Below are 19,031 nucleotides of genomic sequence, written 5' to 3'. Positions count from 1 at the left end.
TTGAGTGAGAGCATGTATTTTTGATGCGTGCTCAGTGCGGGCTCTCTCAACGGGCTCGTTGGTCTAGGGGTATGATTTTCGCTTAGGGTGCGAGAGGTCCCGGGTTCAAATCCCGGACGAGCCCACCTGCTTGAAGCAACCTTTCTTTTTTGCCAAGAGTCACTTTTACGACTCGCTGGTGCTTTTATCCCGTTCATACATATATTTCTTTGTTAATTTATTGGATCGATGCTTTTCGCCCGCTTTGAATAATTACCCACGCACACTCTCTAGTCAACAAAAACACACTTGATACACTTGATACAAATTGAAGAGCTTACCGTATGAGGTTTTCCCCTTCGACAAAAACCGACATGGAGTCGGGGCATACCTTCCATGCTAGCCCTCCCGGCGTGCTTACGTCAACCGCTAAGCTCTGAAAATTTCTACGCATTGTTACGCATGGGTTGAAATCGAAAGAGAAGCACTACTGAGTACTCTGCTTGTGAAACAGGACTTCGGCCTGTGTGGGCGCGCACTGTATCTTACTCGCATTCCACCGGGCCAAAGCAAAGTATCATGTTCTGGCGGCTCAAAGTGTTCTCGACAAAAACACCCAGCCCCAAACGTTGGGTGGTGCGGTGTGGGTACAACATTAAACGGATTCGTTATTTATTCATACCAACCCATGTACCAGTGTAATAATACTCATGTGGTAAGCCGTCCGGTTCGGGCTGTCGGGTTGTTCGTGCCGTTGCTAGCTCCCGCCATTTCTTTGTCCATCCGTTCATCTGATGGTCCTGTACATCCCTACTGATGCGCGCATGTCATCGAGGTGCAAAAAAATCTGGATCTTCGCCCGGGTGAGGCTTCTCTCGTCGTGTTTCTCTTTGAGACATTCACTGAATATGACGGGCCTAAATTATTAATGCCATGCCGGGATTGTTTGCTGGCGAGAAACCGAAGCTGCACCACCGTTCGCAACATTGGGTGAGCAGCGAGGGTAGGGGGTTTGCAAGGGCGGGGGACCAAATTTGGCAACAATCTGGTGAAAGAAGTGACTACCTAGATGTACGAGATGCTTTTGGCGAAGGTGCAATAAATATGAGCCACCTACACCCAGGGCAACCATTATGGGCTAAATGGCGACGAATGCTCAACTACCGTGAGCCCATCACGCACACACACACACACACAGATACACAAGAAATTCGCTGCAACGCTAACGTTTGTTTATTTGTGGAGGATCGACTGCAATTTGCTAAAAATACGCTGCCGGAAATAAGGAGGAAACCACCAACCGTTGGGTGGAAATGGGAGGAGTGGGAAACGTAGGAGGGCAGCAGATCTGGTGGAGGGTTGATAAGGATTTGCTGGAACGCTGCCAGCAGAACTATGCCGAGGATTGGAATGTTGCTCTTTTGGCTGCTCATCATTCCCAGGCCTCCAGGCATCTCAGATCTCAGACCCTTGTCCCTGTTCGCATACCGTATCGATACACGGTGGCTATTATGCAACAGGCCTGTCTGAGTGGCAAGGAAAAAGCAACAAGCCGGTACCGCACAGTTCCTTTCCAGCCGCTTGGAATTCCAGCACCGGCGTTAAAGAGGGTACGAGATGGATGACTCTTGACGGTTGGTTAGGATGGGCTATGCGAAAGAACGATACGGTTTTCGATCGATACGACAGGAAGCGAGAGTCCCTGGAGCGGGTCGAGTATGCTGGGCATAACCCGCAAGCTCAGTGTTCAGAAGGCGGCACGCCTTTGTGTGCTTGCCGATAGGAAGAATAAGGACGTGCCGGAGTGGATTTATGAAGATACTCCTTTACAAGACACAGTAGCAATTCAGCACTGATTCGATGACCCCGGACAGAGGAAACCAATCGAATCTAATCGAGAGGCAATGAGCTATTTATAATGGTTCAGAGATCTGTCCCCCGAGACCCGGCCGTGTCCCGGTTGCAGCAGCAGCCGGTCTTGTCTGCCGTTCGTTGCAATGATTCTTTATCGTAGATGACATCCTTCGGTTGAGTGAAGAGCATTTCACGGCAAGTAATAAAACACTCACATTTCACCCGATTTGGCTAGTGGGACCTTTTCCCTGTCGGGTTTACTGGAGGGAGGTGAAAAAGGTGTGATTGGGTTTTGGGTTCAATACGTTCTGAAGGGGACACTTCACTAAAAGTCACACTGGATCATCATTGGAATTGGTGCGTTACTCATATCGTACCGAGAGAGTGGATTTTTCATCGAGTATGTTGTCGTTTTTCCAGCCAGTCAATACACTGGCCATAGTATGGGAAAGTCATAAATGGAGCAATAATGGAAAGAAACGGTTCGAAATGCAGATGTTTGAGGAAACAATTTGTGCACACAAATCGTATCGGTGTTGTGGCATTTGTGCATTCAACAACAGACATTATGGTTACATAGAAGCTCCAATTTCCTCATTCAAAAGCTGTTGACACCGTCTATAACAGTCGGCCACAGAAAGAGGATGGAGTTTGCACTGGATAAAGTTTCTTCCATCGACCCTGCGAAAGGTAAACTTGCCAAATAGTTGCCACGAACGTTGAACCTTCTACACACCTGAATGGAGCCAAACTTTGCTTGTGGATGGAGCCAACGATGCTTGTGTTAAACTATCCGCAAATGTAATACACATGGCCCTAACAGTTGCACATATGAGTTAGGGCAAGTTTGCCTCTCGTGGGCACCTGGGAAGCACCGTACAACCTCACGAGAACTAAATTTTGCAACGGGTATTACGATGCTTTTGCCTGTTGACATTCCCAAAAGACTGCAGCTTAAACGTTCATCGCTGGCAGCTGTATTTTCAAGCAATTTGCTACCTTGTTGACCGTCGCCTTCTGTTAGCGACATGCATGAGAATGGAAGTTTTGTTGGAAACTATTTTTTATTTAAAAAAAAGAAGCTTGTCGATATTGGTCGATAGAGTGTATGAAGGTTTTCAGAATGTTGCAAGGCTCCACTTAAAGCTTGCATAATTTGAAAATATTTAAATTTTAATTGCTTGAAGTTTAAAAGTTTTATATTTTAAAGTTTATAAAAAAATGGATTACGAACACTTTATGAGCATATCGTAAATAGGCAGTTGATATAGCTTTTTTATGTGTATTATAAAAACAAGTCGTACATATATCATTACAATATAAAGAACTTATTCAAATATTTTGTTGAAGTGTTCAACTAAATATTTGCAGTAATAATTGTGACGGATCCATAATTCTTGTAAGTTGGGACACATAAATAACGATGAGATTAAAATGATAGTATTTTTAAGGTAGTCCTCTCAAGAAGACTTCTGCTATTTCACATGTGTTAAGATGTTTACACGTGGTGCTGAGTTTTTTTTTAAATAAATATGGTAAATTCTCCTTACAATAATTGGAAAGTTTTAGGTTTTTAAGTTTAAGAATATTAGACGGTTAGATGACAATATCTTTAATTATTCGCTTATTGTTTATTATTTTTATTATTTTGCAATATCAATCGGTTAATGGGTCCATTTACTATCCTTGTTCCTATTCAATTCAACAATGCAAATCATTGTTTAATTCCAGTTCTTTGAATGCCCGTTGGTTCTCACTTTAAAGAGCAAAATGTGAAACAAAAAAAAAGCTTTGCTCAACTTGGCTAACAAACAAATGTCATTATGTTACTACTCGTGGCATAAATGGAGAACGCAACATAAGATTTCATCAAGCAAACCCCGCTCGTTCGCTTGGCACTGTCCTCGGCACGGTAGAGCAAAGAGCAGGATCTTAATTAGCCCGAAAGACCGGTCTTTGACGCTCACCGGCGGACACACCCGGATATTGTAGTATCCCTTTTTCATTTGCCAGCCGGACGCAGCGCTCGGAGCAGTGCGCTGCCACGTCCACGGACACCTTGCGGCTAACGAACTGCTTGAAACAAGGTGATGTGTATCCGTGTGTAGTTGTGTGTGCGTGTGTGTCATTCTGCTACATCAGGGACACATCATGCAGGCGTCCACAAAACTTGAGCACATTCGCCATTCGGTTCCCCTGGAGCTGTTTTATCTTTACTTTGGCGCACTGGCTGCCACTCGCACGCGTCCCGATGCCCTTTTCCCGATGCACGGTGCCCATTTTTCGTTTCCTTCCCGCGGGTGACATTTGTTTAGATGGGACTAGAAGTTTTCACCTCACCAGAAACGGACGTACGGTGTGTTCATTAGATGGCAAACGCCTCAAGCTGGCTGGAACCTACATTTGCAATGCTTTGCCAGTTACGTGTTTTATGAAGCATGGGATTTATAATACAACGCAAGTGTATTACACGTTTAAAACGATGCCCCACTGCTGGACGACATTGCGTGACGTTCCATTATATACCTTTACCGTATGTATCAGAGTGTATACTAATATTGCGAACAAGCTGTCAACTTCGTAGTAGTCGTTTAAACTTAACAGCTTTCCAGCCACTGGTCCATTAGTGGTACCGATCGATCGGAAAGATTTATGCCAAACCGAAAGCCAATGTGTGCGGAAGCACCAAGGTCTATTTGCACGGTAAGAACTGATAATCATGCTAATACGAAGCGAATGATGAATTCGGTGTTACGGTAAAGGAGTATAAAATGAAGAAAGTTATGAATTACTGAAATAAAGATGAAAACATCAACGGAAATGTTTATGGGGAAATGAAAAATCGCACTGCCTTCGACACGCTTTTGAAATGGTATCTCGAATTTGCTTTGATTCAAACCTACAAGTAGATCTTCGTAACGTTTAACAATTAAAAATGAAGTATAGCTTTTTTTTTCTTTCCCTTTTTCGCCACGGATGAAGGACATTTAAGGGGAACATCCTGAAAGACTTAATACGAAATGTTACTTAAACCATGATCCTAATTTTAAACACAGCAGTGCCTCGGCAACGTTTTGTCGACATTCGATTGTACTTTTTATTCCCTCACTTGCACCCATGCTTCTTGAAAAAAGGGATGGTATCACAAAAAAATAAAGCACTTTTTTCCATCCAGCAACTATTTCACCAAGGACGAAACCTTGCTACATACAGCAGCTCACAAACACACAAACCGTAGCTTATACAATCCTATCTAACTAATGAACAGTTCGCGAGAGAAAAAAAAGTGGGACACGTGGGACGAAACGAACAAGCAAAATAAAAAAACAGTAAAACGCAACAAACGAATCATAAAAGTATGCAGCAAAGCCAGCAGTTGAAAATCTTTACGATATGTGAGCGCGATATGTGTAGGAGTTTTTTCCCCACCTATCATCATATGATTCATCCACTTGCGTCCTTCGGTGCAAGGTTTTCTTGAGCAAAATCCGCTAGCAGGACACAATGGTTTGCTGGACCATTCGCAAAGGGAATGAAACATGGTGGCACACTTACGCGGATCGAGAAAGAAAGCTTATTCGCTCTACGTGGGTTCTCGCTCGCTGCAATAAACCATGCTGCATTTGTGGAACGAACGGATGGGCGGACGAGAAGGAGAAGCTCCACGTGGAACAATTTCTTTGTCTTCCGGCCACATCTGCTTGCCGCTAGTAGGATGATTCTCGATAGCATGCTTGCGCTTGTGGTGTTGCGCGGCTTTCCGTTTTGCATGCGAACCGCAAAAACCTGCTTCGATGAAGATACACGGAACACAGTGGCACGGCTTCTGCCAGGGTAGATTCGGAATTGTCCTACTCTTAGCAATGGCACATATGGAGCATATGTATTTCTTTCGGTTTTTTCCACCATAGATGCTGTTTTTGTATTCACGCCCCAACACCTTGATAATGCTCATAAATTGGCACAAATTTAATCAACACGGTGGCACACGCTCGGCAATGGTTCAGACCGATTGAGAATTGAGAGATTGCAATACATAATACACGCTGGGACCATTAGAAGTGTGGTCGCCGCTACGGGACTACAGACTATCACACGTGCAAACATGGCCATATCTTTATTCCACTTTGCTTGAAGCTATCTGAAATCGCCCGAGACTTCTTGTCTATGATAAAAGACTAAACTCTATTCCCTGGTCAGTGTTGATACTTATCAGCAGTCGGAATGGGGGGGGGGCTTGTCGTCATCGTACTTCATTCCTAGCCTCAGGCCAACACGATATACTCCAAATCCCATTCAATTAATTGCATTACACGCTCTATTTATTCATTCGCTACATCATAATTAATACACATGGGTTGGCTTGGTTTTTGTGGTGATTGCGTGTAGAGTTTTCCGTGTGAGTGGCTGATAGCGAGACGTCTTCATTCAGTCTGTCGGCGGGCCCGTCCATCCTGGAACTGGTGCTGGTTAAGGATGGCAGGTGATAACGGACACTCGATGCTCCCATTCATGGGACGCAAACTAATCGCGTAAAAATGATAATCGATCCACTTCAGCGAGCGTCAGCAAAGCAGATGACTCGGTTGTATCATCATATCCGACCGGGAAATGGATAATACGAGGGAAGGAAAGTAGAGTTTTAAGGGTATTTTTTCCTTAGTCCTTTGTAGGCGTCAACCACAATACGCTTAGGGACAGTACATTATAATTAAAGCATTATTATTTACGACAACTTATAATGGTCGTTCGTGGTGCTGTGGGCTTTGTAATGATAATCAAATTGCTTTAACATTCTAACTACTGCAAAACTTTTGAGTTCTGGCAAACAAAACTTCAATTAATTATTTAAATTCAAGTGAATAAACCCCAAACCGAAGATTAAACAAAAGTTTCAAACATTTAGACACCACCTAGAGAGCAATAATAAATTGGATTTAAGGATGTTTTGCCATTGGATAACTTCAAACCGACATTTAGCTGGAAGAGTTTCCCTCTCGGGGAAGATTCCTTATGGCGATTGGGAAACAAATAGTTTACGATGAAAATTAAATAACTCGGTATAGTTCTACATCTTTCTTCTGAACCATTTCTATATCGGTAGGAAGGTTTCATCCTTGGTCGAAAACCGTTTGGTTGTGGATGTATATTGTAGCTTATGATTAAATACCCGGTTCAATGAAGAACCCTTCGGCGATAAAACAGTCGATTGATGTCTGCAATCGAAAGCAATACAACCAATAAATGTGAAACATTCAATTGGATTTCACGTCGATTTATTTTGCTTCACCACAAATGAGCAGTTAGTAGTTATGGCTTGGCACTACTTCACATTTCGGTTGAGTAGAGTGTACATTCCGTAAGCGTAAACCCGATGGTAGAGTATACGAACATCGATGCTTCGTACGCTTTAATGTCTACAACTCTAACACAAGAACCTCCACCGAAAGGAACGATTTCAAAGATGCCTACGCACTTCCCGCCTTTCCGAAGAAACCCCATTTACAGGGAGAGGGTTTGTTTTGCTCCATTCTCGGTAAACCCGTGTGGGAACAGGGAACCCGGTCGTTCATCGATCAGTTATTGCATAACATCCGGGATTTTGCACCACAAGCTCGTCGAAACGATACATCGTACAGTGCTGCCAACCTTTTTGGCTGTATGTATCCCGTACTGGGCTTTTGTGTGGTTGTTTTGTCCGTGCGTGGTTGTGTGCACTTTAGAGTTGTATTAAAATGAATGACTGTCATCAATCATTGCCAGCAGAGCACTGCGGTGAAGCTGTGGCTCATTCGCCCGTGACCAGAATGCTTATGAAGGTGACGTGACGCGAGCTTTTTACGATTTTTTTTCTTGGCTACAGTTTTCCGAGATTCGATAAAATTAAGCTCCTTCCGTTATGAATGGTCGAGCTCGAAACTGTCCCTTCATTTCTCAGCCTAGAAAGTGTGTGTGTGAACAATGATAACAATTGATGATACGTGTATTTTCTCATAGCAAGCTTTAGGATCCATTTTTTTGGGTTTTCTTATTATAAATTCGCTGAATATTTGCTTTCTTAACAAATAATCTTTTTACCATAAATGTTTCAAATTATACAAAAATGTTCAAGAATGGAAAAAAATAAATATTTGAAGAAAAACTGCAAAACCATTTGAACCCCTATCGAAAGTTTTCTTGCCGAAGCATCCAAATATCGGGGTCTGCCAATGCTGCCGGTAATCCTCCAGGTGAAAGACTTCCGGTTGAAATCCATTCAGCGGTGGTGGTGGTGGTGGTGTGTGTGTGTATGTGGAATATTTCGTCGCATACCAGCAAATACGCAACGGCACGACAGGATTAGAAGCTTAAAGCCTTAAAGGGCCCGACAAGACCTTTACATTCGCAAAACCGTACAGCATCGGTGGGCTTTTGATCTGTGGGGAATCATTTAATTTCCATTCAGGTCGGGAAATTCGCTTTGCAAGGATGTGTTTTTTTCTTGTCTTGCTCGCTACATCTACATTTTCTCTACGTGTGTAAACGAACGCTAAGGAGTCTTTGGGGGGAAATGTTCGATCACTGTCGCCATCGTGTGCCGTCGGTGTAGCTTTTAAAGCTTTTTTGCAAGAACGCGTGTTCGGTTCTTTTTGGTTTTTATCGATTTCGGATTCTTGTACGGTGTGAAGCAGTTTTTTTTCTCATTCTTACGGTCTGGTTAAACTTTGGGGCTTTTTTCCGCACCCTTCTTTACAAAAGAAAACTTCCTAGTCCTTTCCGCGCACACTTTTGTTTCATCCTCTCCCCCCGTGGCTCTTCCTGTGATTATTGGCTGGTTGGTTTAACATCGTCGACATTTTGGCCCCCCGACCATTATAATAAAGCACCGAAGCTTGGCTGTCCCTGTAGATGGTACAGGTATGAACGGGATTCCACTGCTTGGGTTAAGATTCCGTTCCGAAAGAGCTTTCGGCTTGTAAAAGTTATCGAAATTCGCGATCGAGTGTGAGGGTAAAGGGAGGGAAAAAGAAGTTCGCAAGTGGAAACGGAACGAAGCGGTAAACTTTGCTAATCAGAGCAAAACCGGTGAAGGTATGATCATCATTGAAAATTACTTTCAACCGTAGCTGGAGTTTTCGTTAGATGTAAATGTTTGAGTGTTTTTTTGTAGTAAATTTTACATCTCTTTTGTATTGTTTGCTTATACTAGTGTGAAGTATACTTATGTAACATTTTCACTCAAACTGACTTAAATCTCAAGTAAAAACATAAAATTTAAAATATAAATGTAAGTAATGTATTTCTCAAAAAAAATATTAAACTATTTTCTCATGGATTGTTGGTTCTCATGTAAAACAAAAATGTCACGCAAAACTAAGTGAAAGTGCGCACGGAGTGTAGTACCACTATGTCCATGCTTCGTAAGTAATGACTTCTACTCCCTTCTGGGTAGAAGACATAACCAAGAGCTGAAGCGAAAAAACCGCTGTGGAACGATTTTTCAGCTGCTTTCTGACAGATTCCTTTTCCTTATTACTTCCAACGGGCACGACATGGCAGGGCGAAAGTTAAAATGGAGTTGAACGGAGTTTATGTTTGTGTAAAGAAAAAGACGGGCCGTAAAAAATACAAACACACATACATACACACAGAGAGCATGGAAGGGTGCGGCAGAGAGCACGGCAAAAAGATGGCTGGTATAGCTGGACTTGATTTGGTTCGGTACGGGACCAGGTACGGGTTGGTTGTTGAGCCTGGGCTCTGAGACGAGTTGTATTTAATAATGCACATGTTCTGCTACCATACTTACCTGTTAGCTGTAAGTCCCGGCCAAGAAGCAGCAGGGCAACCTTTTCCATTATCTACGATGGCCCCCGTGTTTACCTTTACACGTGGTGGATGTGACACGGCAAAGGGCGAAAACGGCAGCGACAAGCGAGTTTCATTACAAGCAAGAAACAAGCATCTCAGCAAGCAAGCTGAAACCGATGTTTGATTGCAGGAATGGAACCGAAGAGTACGGGTGTGACTCTTTGCTTTACACAGTACCCTGTATATGTGCTCGTTTCGAAATTCTTTCTCGTACTCACTGTCCCACCCCAGAACGTTTTACAGAGTTGCAGTTTTTGTTTCTTATGTGTTTTTTTTGTTTGTTTGTTTGTTGCTGTATTATTTATCTCAGCAGTTGGGTGTTATTTGACATGGTAACAAATAAAAACAAGCCCACCTCCGCCCGGGTAGTGTGTGACTGAGGATGCAGAAATGAAGAATTTTTGTCTGCATGCACCAGACAATCATGACCACCCTCTTCGGGGTGGAGCCACTTGAGAGGGTGGAGAAAATGAGCGCACGCTCGCACACAAACACGGAAAACAAATTAGTGGTTTGCCAGAGTCACTTTTCAAGCATCATTTCACTGTTTGCAGTAAAAAAGAGGGAGATTTGGGATTAGTGATTGCGTGAAGCAAGTATTTAGCAGCGGCACTAGCATCTGACGGATGTATTGGAATTGAGCAAACGGTCTAACGTTGGGGATTTGTTTCGGGCGAAATAATTAATAAACAATGTTGCACGGGTCGTAATAAAACATGAACTTGAGGAGAAAAAAGTTTGAAAGATAATTTATTTGATTATTTAGTTATTATTTTTTTACGTAAAAGAAATATATCTGTTTTAGAAGATACTGTTCACGATCTTATGAAAGAATAAATAATTTTTTTTAAACTTCAGTATTTTTTGTAACGTGTTTAACCTTTGCTGCAAAGACCAAAAACACACCCATACTTCTATGTATTTATTTGACCTTTTCTGTTTTGCAACGTTTAAATATATTCGATTTTAGTTTTTGTATTAAAATTAAAATTTTTTATAAAGTTGTACGAAATTATTTACTTTGGTTTGGTACAAAATGTATTACTTAGGCGGGTAGGAGGTTATAGAAGTTAAGTGTACAAATCGATTATTGAATTAAAAGCTCATTTAAAATAATGTCCAAATTCTGGTTTATTTGCTTATATCATAGAAAACATGTTTATGAAGTATTCAGACAAACAGATATTCCTAAAATTTCGAGCCAATAGCTTCATTAGATTTCATTAGAATATTTATAAGATTTAAAAGTGCAAAACATAACATAATATAAAACATTCAACATTTTATATTTTTTTTCAAAGAAGAAGTGTTTGTAAAGTTATGTACACGCAGTACAAATTTAATATAATGTCCCAAAGCAAGGAGAGAAAAAGATTTGATTTATATGTATTATGGTTTTTGGGTATGTTCTGTTTATTTATAGAATTAATCGTTTCATTCATACATCAGCGTACTTATGATTAATATTAATTGTAAAACTTATTTTTTTCTACATTGATTTTTTTCTTTTCTACATCTTTATTAGATTTGCATCCAAGGAAAAAATATAAAAACTATCTAGAACCTTCAAACAAATAAGAATGTCTATGATTGTGTATTGGTTGATTAAAAATATAAAGGAATTACGTCACAACTTAACTTTAAAATTAAGGTTTATTTTTTGAACTTCCACCCAGATGAACAAAGAAAAAAACCGGTCCACTGATCGATTTGGTTCCCGGATGTTGTGACACAAAATTAAGAAGTTCCGCTCGGCATCAGTTCGGCGACTTTACCGCACCCGCTCAAATCAGTGCAGATAAGAAACTCCGAAACCTGGGCAATGGTAAATCGAGGTGAAAAGCGCAAAGAATACTACGAGTTCAGCATTTTTTCTCGTACAACCATGCTGCGTAATCAGCATGTTGCTGCGGCAGGGCAGTAGAAGTTGGTCGGTTCAGGTTTAGGACACGCAGCTGAAAAAAATTCCTCTAGAACCAACGCGATGACAGCCACCTTGAGAGCGATTCTTGTGGATTGTTGCTGTAAGAGGGAAATAAGCAAAAAAAAAATCGAAAAATACATGCTTTTGCAAGAGGAACGCGGTGGGAGGAAAAACGTTAAAAAGGAAGGAAGCGATGGTATTTGTGGTGGTCCAGATTCCCTGTTCCTTCGCTTTTGCTTTTCCTCTACATCATGCACCCCCAAATCGCTCCGACTTGAGCGGTTATAATGGTAAAAAGGGCAAAGGGATGATCACGAGCCAGGTTGTGCGAAAAACCTTTTTGAGTAAATAAAGTATGATAGAAAAATAACAGTTGCCCCCCGTATTTCCTCGCCGCTTGGATTGTGCCAACCGTTCGTTCCGTTTTTCGTTCGTTCCTTCTTCTTCATCCCTTATCGACCTGCAGACACAGTCCTCCCAATACACCGAACGCTGGATGAGACTTTGTATGGCGCTTTTTATGCTTCTTTTTATCTCTGCTGCTGAAATTCATTTTTTAGTGTACGTTTAAACAAGATGCAAAATGAATCAGAACGAAACACGAGTCGCAGAGGAAATGTTCCCCATCCAAAACGAAGCGCTTCGGCAGTGGTGGAAAATCGGATGGAAAATCAGCAGCTGTGCTGTGGGTCAGAGGAAAAAAAATGCTTCACAGCGAACCAAACTGTGCCTGCTAGGGATCAGGTTTTCTTGCATTCGGCCTTAGTTTTTGCCTTCATTCGTTGTTGTTGTTGTTGCCCACGGCGATCCGGGCGCGGCAATTTTTGCTTGCTTTATGTTCACGTCCGAGCGTCATCAGGACACGCGGAAAGGGAAGCGCAACAGCCGCAGGAGTTTGAAATTGAAAGCCCAAGAACGGGACGGGAGAATTTAGATCGGTGTTTGTGTGTGTGTGTGAGTGAGTGAGTTTTGCTATTTTTTTTTTTTTGTTATAACGGCACCCTGAAAGAAACCCCACCGAAGCAAAGGAAAAGCAAGTGTAAATGGGAGCGAAGGAAATGAAGGAGTTAAAAAATCACAACTGTTCTTGCCGCCGGGCCAACACAGGGCCACCATAATGAAGCCGGTGGACGCCCCCTTCCCCCCCCACCCCCCCGTAGACGAATTGAGTCGACGAACCAACCGAGTGGGTTCCGTTTCGGGATCACTTCCGGCTTATGTGGGTAACGAGGTGGAATGCTTTTATACATCGGAGGATTTTTTTTTCTCTACCTGGGTGTTTATGTGCTTGGCCTGTTTCTATTCCACCTGAGTGGGGAGTGTCAAGAATTGGGTGAGGAATGACAGGAAATTTACCGCAAACGGAATGCTACGTTACCGAAGAACTGCAACATATTGGCAATGGTTGGCAGGGGCATGCAAGAATAAATGAGTTAGAGCTTGCGAAGATATGCTTCTAGTGCTGATGCTTACTAGACCCTCGACATCGGCTAGCCAGGACTGGTGGCGCACTGTGGGAGGATGAAGAGTTTGTTTATATGTGTATGTGTGTGTGTGTGTGATATGGGATCATTAGTTTAATGACCTCATCCTGTTTGGTGTCACTTGGTGTACCGAGAGCCTTGCATGGCATGAGACGAGTAAGTGTGTGTTTGGTTTTTTTTCGCTTTGCAGCTTACATCCAACCTAATGCATCTGTGTTTGTGGTGGTAGGTTGCAACCGGAACAATCTGTCGCGAGTGTTAATGAGACTTTACCGATCGTATTTCACTCAATGGGCAAGAATGTATTTTCTTGGATGTTTTACAAATGATTTAAATAATTTATATCGAGCTGAATCCAAGTATAAATATAGAAAATTGTTTAGAAAGTGTTAACCTCAGAATATCACGCCAATTCAAGTAAAGATTTAAATTCAGAACACTAACGGATGCAGAGTTTAAAGCTCATTTTTAACAGTCTATTTGTAGATTTTTTTTATTTTTTTGACATTGGGAAAAATGTTTATAGTTCAAAATGAGCGGTAAACATGGTAAACAAAATGAGCGGTAAAAAATGCTACACATTCTTTTGTTATAAAAACCTAGAGTTGTTAGTTTTGTTAAATGTGTTGCAGTAAATGTGCAGAGATGTTTCTTGCAATTAAAGTACAAGAAAAGTTTTTAAATTAACGTATGCGATCGTCACAAATATTTCAGCGGAAGGGAAAAAGAGTGGCCAGGACATGAAATCGAAAAAGGAAAAATGAAAATGAAATCGAAAAATGAAAAGAGAAAGTTTTGTAGAAAATTACTTTCGATTATGCACTAGAACCATACAGAAGCTTTTGTTTACTAAAAAACGTACAAATTAAACTCATTTATTGTTTATACTTCTTGCAGCTGATTTATTGTGATAAATAGACAATAATGTATTAACTTTTCATCCAAAATCGTGTGCGCGCACTATCAATTATTGGCCGCCAAGGTGTGGAATTTTGATTTGATCGAAACGAAATCTCGCTGTTTCGAATAATGCTTCGTTGCTAGCGCCAGTCACGTTTTCCAACGTCCGGAAGGTGGAATCACTTCTCATCCATTTATTTATTCCTCGAAATAATCGATGACCATCTGGGCGATCGTGGTGAAGGAAATGATGCCTTGTACGTGTACGTAGAGTACGTTACCAGTTGAGTACGCATCTCTTTCTTAACGTTTGATCTCCCGGGTGTATAGTTGTGCCCGGTATGGCACTGTAGGGAAAAATAAAACAAACCAACCGAACAGTATTTCGCATGCTGCAACAAGAGAAAACACCGTTCTGAAACGTACTACAACGCGTGGCCGAGCTACAGCAACGAAAGCGACAAGAAAATACATCGCGTCCAGTAAAACGTGCCCCCAAATGGGGCATGTTAACGAAGAAAGAACTTTATGCGAGAGAGAAAAAAGGGATCCATCTGTACGATGGCATGTCATCGGCGGGGTACGTGAACGGCCTTTCGGTCAATAAGGCCCCACAAATGATAGCAGTTCTGCCGGTGCAGATTGGCCGCAACCACCCTTACGGATGCTGAGCACGGATTTTCGGTCCTTGTTTTGTCAGCCGAACCGAAACAGGGCGGAGACGAGTGGAACATCTTAAAGAGGAAGAAAAATATTGTCCCTTTTATGAAACGGAATTGCCGAATTACCTACTGCTTTCCGCACGGGTTGCGATGGCCATCGGGTTTTTTTTTCTTCTCCCGTCGAAGTGGTTTAGGGTATGAATTATGAGTGACTTTATTCGCTTTCTTTCGGAACGGCAAGCTATCATCTCGTTCTGTATGGTAGTTTATTGTGCTTTGTGGCAAGTATTTTCAACAATAGTGGACCATTTTACTTTCGCTGGATGGGTTTTTTTCTCGAATGAATTCACTGATTTGGAGTTTAATGGGAGTTGGTTTTGCTCGAAACCTGTAAATAACTATACATGCTTAAGGCCAGTTGGATGTTTATTAATTCGTACGCATTAAACGTATCGGAATATTTTCACTAATGTTAATGTTACACCAAAACTTATTATTACTGTAATGTTTTTTTTCGTTTCTAGCAAAACCGTGTGTTTATGTTGAAATGGAGTTAATTTTTCAATTTAGAATTACCTCCGGTCGCTACCTTCTATGTGGCAGAGCATCATTAATTCACTTCTGGTCTCGTTTCCGATGGAGGCGACCAGTACCTTACTGGTAGCGATTTGGCTGCGTACTGTGTTTTTGGTTTTCCACCTTGCGCTCACCTCTAAAGCGTATCATCGTTCGGGGCACGTTCCAAGTATGGTTAACGCGGTGCAACTGGGGTTCAGCCCCAGATTCTTAAATCCGAAACTTTACGACTCAAGTTTACCGAAGCGGATGATACGTCCTTACACCCCCCACCCCCCAAAACAACAACATCGAATGAGCCCCGTGTCAAAAACGTAATCCCGTGGAAAATTGAACGAACAACCTTTCCGTGTTCTCCATGTGTGTGTGTTTGCGTTTTTTTGTTTACCTCTGCTGGATCCAAACGATTTAAGAAGGTTCATACGGTGGGTTTTTGGCACAAAATGGAGCTCTCTATTGAATGGGAGAACTCTCCCCTTTCCCCTTCTTTTATGTACCAACACGGGGGTGTGGGGGGGGGGCATATTATGAACATGTTACACTCGATTATCGTGTGTGTTTACTCACATGCGTACACGCACACAAACACACATACACGCACTACAGTCCCGTAGACTTCCGATTTCTGCACCGGCACATGGAAACTTCCGTGCTCCTGCCATTAGGACTGCGGAAATGTCGAGCTAATGTGCGGCACACACTGCTGTTGGCAAGGAATTTCATTTTCTGCTCTCACATTTCGCACTAATAAAAGGGATTTTTCCTAATTTCCTTCGGTAGCGTTATGCGCGCACCATTTCAAGCCGTTGTCGCATTGGATCTAGCAAACTCCCACCGGGGTTGCGAAGGCCAGAATAAAGTTATTTATTTCCATTCATGCGGATTATGAAGTGTAATTATTTAGAGGTACTGTGAGCACCACAGGGTGAATGTCGACCCGAGGTAATGAATTTAGACACCGAAACATGGGCAGTAATTAAATCACCTGAGACGCATATATTTCATTTGTTTCGTCTTTTATTTACAATATTTTGTGACCGAAATTAAGCTTCATTTCATTATCAATCATCGGCCACATTCCACATCGGACCGCAAGTGTATTGCTACCGTTGACCTAATCGTAATTCTTTTTCACATTCTCTCTTTCTTTCTCTCCCTCAGTGTGCATGGCCGGATACAACGAGAAGCGACTGCTACACGATCTGCTCGACTCGTACAACATCCTGGAGCGACCGGTGGTAAACGAATCGGATCCCCTTCAGTTGAGTTTTGGTTTAACGCTGATGCAAATCATTGACGTGGTAAGTTCGCGACGTGACATTAGCTTTTATTACACCGCCGTCAAACGTGCGTTGACCAAAACGCCCGTTCCGGTGTGTGTAGCGGGAGCATTTATTTATCTCTTGGTTGTTTGCAGATCATTTGATTTTTCGCTACCCATTTTGCATGGATAACATTTACAAAATGTAGTCAATGTATCTTGTGGAATTTTGCACAGCAGCGTCAGGAACGTATCGGAAAATGGTTTTACTTCACCGTATTGTTGCGCGAAACCATTCACTTTTACGCTTCTTGTCTATTTAAATAACACAATATCTGCATACTTCCGTTTTATTCCGTATCATTATCACCGATTCCGGCATTTTTTGCCCTTTTGGGGATATTTAACCTCGCAATGTGTGCTATAAAAATCGATCGCAAGAATGAATGGATCATTGCGTTTTCTTTTCGGAGTTTTCCATTTTTTTTTGTTGCGAATAAATATCTCACAATTCGATTAGCTACGATTTGTTTTACGGTTGATCGAGCTGATGAGTTGGTGCCATCGATTTGTCCCTTCAGCGAGACAGAAAAGAATGCTTCGCTAGTGTCGCTTTTTTCCCTTTATTCGCCTTTATTCCACCCGTGCCGTAGACATCGTTAGCGTTAAAGCTCGTTAAAACTGGAACGCAGATCTAGTCGTTAGGATCCGTCGCCTTCTTCTGCAGGTTCTTTGCCAATCGAACACAACCTTTGGCCACGGGTCATTAAAACTTCAAACGCCTTCGCCTGGTTGGATAGGGCCATTTTATTTTGTTCGCTTTTCCGAAACACACACATTGGTCTGCTGGTGGGAGATGAAGTGTGAGAGCAAAAATATAATACCAACCAACCTGCAACGGAACTAAATATATGGTACTAAGCCTTAATTCTTTTGTATATGTGAGGATACTTTTTTGTTCTTCTTCTTGCATGATCCAAAACGAGTCTGGGCTGGTGATAAAAGTAAATAAAATCATATTTTTATTACCTGTACGTGAACCTTTCGATACAGCTGAGCTGTCCTAAATCTACCAAAAATGTGACCAAACACTTAGGGGCAGATTTTTAGAAGTGTTGGAAAAATATATAATGGTGCTGTGTGCCCATTTTGTAGGGGCGTCATAAATAAGGCCGATTCGACGCTGGGTGATTTATTTTGGTAACTTAAATTCAATTAAAGAACCATTAGTTTAGACGAATCAACTACTTTAATTCGTTAAGGATGTCGTTAAAAATAATAAAATAAAATAAAAATATGTTTTTAACCATTCTTTGGAATCAAAGAATAAAAGAAAATATCTAAAATATTTTTTTTATTTGGAACGAACGGCCAGCCCCAATTCCCTTTGTTTTCCTTGTTTCGTCGAATCGTAAAAGAGCGCCATATATCAGGTTTAATGTGCCTATAACAGTGTAGAATTACTGTTTAAATATAATCTACCAATAAGCTTAGTACGGGCAAATATCTATTTACGATTATTGAACGAAAACATAAACAAAACGTTCGCAACAATTTCTCCAATCGATTTATCCTTTTAATCTAAATTTATATTTTAATTCCATGAATGCTAATCTGTATCACAAACGATCTAGTGATAATAATTCTTCGTGGATACGTTTCGTAACGTAATAGACTGGATTGCAAAATTGCACTCATTTTATCAGTTTCAGTTTTTTTATCCAACTTCATTTCCTTCCTTTTCACAAGGGTTCCAATCACTGCATCTACCTGTAGTTAACCTGCAACAGTGTGAATAATATTGAACACTCACAGTACGCTTGTGGTTAAACGTTTATTCACCATGCAGTTTCCGATTCTGTTGAGCCTTTATTCAAACGGTTCGATGTTTCCACTCTCGTCGGTTTCTTCAGCTTCGCAACCCTTTTGCCATTGTGTCGCAAAATAACAAAAAAATCCGAAACAAAAAAAAGAATATCCGTTTCGAGTTCCACGCTCGACGCTATAACTTCGTTTGCAGATATGTTTCATTTTTTCACCCGCCCCAAACCTCAGAATCGGGAACAAGTGAGGTTATCAAAAGTGATTTTACATGCACATTTAAGGGCTGTAGTGGATTTGCTGGCGAAATTTTATTACAGCTCGGTGTCCTCTAGCGTTGAATGTGAAGGAATAGCGTGAACTAGCGACACCTTCACAGCACGGAAGGGAACGGTTTACGGAGCTTGAAAAATCGGGCCGGTGGAAAATGATGCCGGTGTGTTCGGTTTCGGTTTTTTTTTTTTTTATTTGCATCGTTTTAGGGTGTTCGAGTGTTGAATAAGATCCCACTGTTTCGTGTTTCATGGTTCTCCACCAAAGGGATATAATATTCACTTTAACAAAATGGGTCTTGTGAACGGAAGAGCAAAATGGATCGTTCGCATAAGCCGGAACACAAGTGAGCCGTAACGAAATGGGATGAATGGGGTTCGGGTGGTGCCGGAGACCTAGCTAGCAGATGCAAAGAAGAAAGACATACTTTTGCCCGTGTACCGAGT

The 19,031-nt window shown here is 41.6% G+C and overlaps 1 protein-coding gene and 1 non-coding gene across 7 annotated transcripts in view; both read left to right on the top strand.

The window, feature by feature from the left end:
- LOC125765575 (neuronal acetylcholine receptor subunit alpha-7-like) overlaps positions 1–19,031 on the top strand; it is a 72,552-nt gene that overhangs the window by 22,807 nt on the left and 30,714 nt on the right. For all 6 annotated transcript variants that reach the window (XM_049430879.1, XM_049430876.1, XM_049430875.1 and 3 more), the window contains exon 4: positions 16,392–16,531. In XM_049430879.1, coding sequence (XP_049286836.1) covers positions 16,392–16,531 — 140 coding nt within the window. The remainder of the gene's footprint in view (positions 1–16,391; positions 16,532–19,031) is intronic.
- Positions 53–124, top strand: Trnap-agg (transfer RNA proline (anticodon AGG)). Its single transcript has one exon. It is a non-coding gene; the product is annotated as a tRNA-Pro (tRNA).

This window comes from Anopheles funestus, chromosome 2RL, assembly GCF_943734845.2.
Source record: "Anopheles funestus chromosome 2RL, idAnoFuneDA-416_04, whole genome shotgun sequence".
Classification (NCBI taxonomy): domain Eukaryota; kingdom Metazoa; phylum Arthropoda; class Insecta; order Diptera; family Culicidae; genus Anopheles; species Anopheles funestus.
The sequence above is the reverse complement of the archived record's forward strand: the minus strand, read 5'-3'. Positions and strand labels throughout refer to the sequence as shown.